The 2,297-nt window shown below is 61.9% G+C and overlaps 1 protein-coding gene across 1 annotated transcript; it reads left to right on the top strand.

Annotated features, from left to right (window-relative positions):
• Positions 1-1,206: 1,206 nt before the first annotated feature.
• On the top strand, positions 1,207-1,603 carry SERTM1 (serine rich and transmembrane domain containing 1). Its single transcript, XM_028526289.2, has one exon. It carries the CDS (start codon positions 1,260-1,262, stop codon positions 1,590-1,592), a length of 333 nt encoding a protein of 110 aa, XP_028382090.1. The 5' UTR covers positions 1,207-1,259; the 3' UTR covers positions 1,593-1,603.
• The last annotated feature ends 694 nt before the right edge of the window (positions 1,604-2,297 follow it).

Genomic DNA, 2,297 nt, shown 5'->3' with positions numbered 1-2,297 from the left:
ACCCACTCCTGGAGCCCGGGGACTCACGCTCTGTCCTGCTGCTGCTGCCCGTCTCAGCCCCGTCTGTTCCCGGGGTCCTGCAGGGACCCCGCGAGGAGGCAGGGGTGGGGGAGAGCATTTCCTCAGTGCTCTCGGGGGGACGGAACCATCATTCTCGCACCCTGACAGGCAACGCGCACCCTCACACTTCACAGCGTGCTTCCACAGCTGTTATCTCGGCCCCTGCACCCTGGGGAGGAGGGGGGGCCCGGGCCACACGGCTCATGGAGGAGAAGAGAGAAGCTCAGAAAGTGCAGGCGACTTGCCCACGTTCCCCAGGATAAAGAACTCAGGCCAAAGCTTCAAGAGCGTTGAGAGCAAACCTGGTCGTCTTGCTACCGTTCAGGGGAAAGCCAACCTCCGCTCCACGTTAACCTGAAGTTCCCTACTCATCGCAGAACCAGATGCGTAGGTAGATCTAGGGGAAAAGAAACAGGTGGAAATGGTCCCTGGTCTTAAGGAGAAACATTTGCCCGAACAGATCGGCAGATTGCAAGTGGTCACACAGTGACCCTCCACAGCGGGCCGGAGGGAAGTCCGGTCTGGGTCGCGTGGGCGCTGTGGGATGAGCAGAGCTCACACTCTGCCGGAGGGGGGTTCGCCGCTGGCTTTCGGGGTCCCCGTGTCAGAGCACCCCGTGGAGCACCTGATGAAATCGTAGTGGACCGCACACGTCAGCAGTGCATCTTTCCGTGGAGGGGAACTACAGACAGCTGTCCTTGAACAACAGTTTCAAAAATGTGAAAAAGTAAATAAACTAAAAGGAAAAGAAATGCATTTCTCCTTGTTGTGTTATCTTCAGTTCCTTGGAGGAACCTGGCCCCACGGTACCCTGGAGACACAATACAAGTTCACGTTTGCAGCATCAGGGGCGCTGAAGACGCCAGCCGGGCCGGCTCTTGGGGCCGTTGTCCCCCCAGCCCCCTCCCCGCCCCGCCCGTGGGCGTCCCAGTGCAGCCCCCCGGACGGGAAGACCGGCAGTGGGGTGTGGATGGGGCGTTTTCTGAATAACACACAGACGTGTGGCTTTGTTTGCTTGTTTTCCAGGGTCGGCGGACACCTGGCCCCCGGCAGCCTCTGTCGTGCGGACTCAGCGGCCTGACATTTCCCCGCAGCGGCGGCGGCGGCCACCAGGAACACGATGCCGCTTCCGTCCCCCGAGCCCCCCGCGTGAGACCCGGCTGGCGTGGCCCCGCCGCGCCCCCGCCCCCCGCCGCAGGATGTCCGGCGCGGCGGCCTCTCCGTCCGTGTTCTCCGGGGGCGCGGAGAACGGCACGTTCCTCCAGCTGTTCCCCACCTCCCTGTCCACCTCGGTGGACCCGGCCCCCGGCCGCCTGTCCAGCGTCTACGTCTACGTGTCCATGTTCCTCAGCCTTCTGGCGTTCCTGCTGCTGCTGCTGGTCGTGGCCCTCCAGAGGCTCAAAAACCTCATCGCCTCCGGCCCCTCGCGGCCCGAGTGCCCCGGCGACGACGACGCGGGCAGCTCCCTCACCAACCTGGAAGTCTGCAGCATCTCCTCGCAGAGGTCCACGTTCTCCGACCTCTCCGCGTGATGGGCGCGCACGCCCCGCCCACCCCTGGCCTGCTGCCGCAGCAGCTGCGGTGGTCCCTGATGGGGGTGTCGTGGCCTCAGGAGAGAAGGGACCCTTTTGTTTTTGCCAACCAGTCAGGCCTGTTTCTGCTCCTTCCGCCCCCACTCCTCTCCAAGTTCAGGATCCCTGAGCTTTGTGAACCGAGACGCGGAGCTGACACGCGGGCGCAAACCGCTGAGGGGTAGAATCGCACACAAAGCGCCCGATGGATCCAGAGCGCGCTTCTGGGAGGTCAAGTTCATTCCGCTCCCCTGGACACGTGACGCAGAGGTCCCCCGAGGGGCCTCGCAGTGGGTGCTGGGTGCAGAACCTGCCTTTCGTTCTCGTACAAAACTGGGAAGCCCGCCGAGCCGGCAGAAACCGACACCGTGCAGCCCGAGTTAAGGACAAGACATTTCCCATATGTAAAAGGGAAAGGGGCAACACCAAGTGTTTTTTTTTAAGTCAGTGTAGATTTAACGTGTCACATTTCTAAAACTGGAGGCAAAACTCCGCTAAATGTTTTCTTTAATGTCACTGTAGCAGAGGACAGTGGCATTTACTGGCGGGTGACGGGGTACTGGGGAAGTTTCGGAGGAGTTCCACTCTCCGCAGCGAGGCGGCGACCTTCTGCGTGTGCCGGTGCCGTTCGTACCGCACGAGCGTTCCCTCCCCTCGCCGTCTTTC

This window comes from Phyllostomus discolor, chromosome 11 (genome assembly GCF_004126475.2).
Source record: "Phyllostomus discolor isolate MPI-MPIP mPhyDis1 chromosome 11, mPhyDis1.pri.v3, whole genome shotgun sequence".
Taxonomy (NCBI): domain Eukaryota; kingdom Metazoa; phylum Chordata; class Mammalia; order Chiroptera; family Phyllostomidae; genus Phyllostomus; species Phyllostomus discolor.
This window is presented reverse-complemented; position numbering and strand designations above follow the sequence as displayed.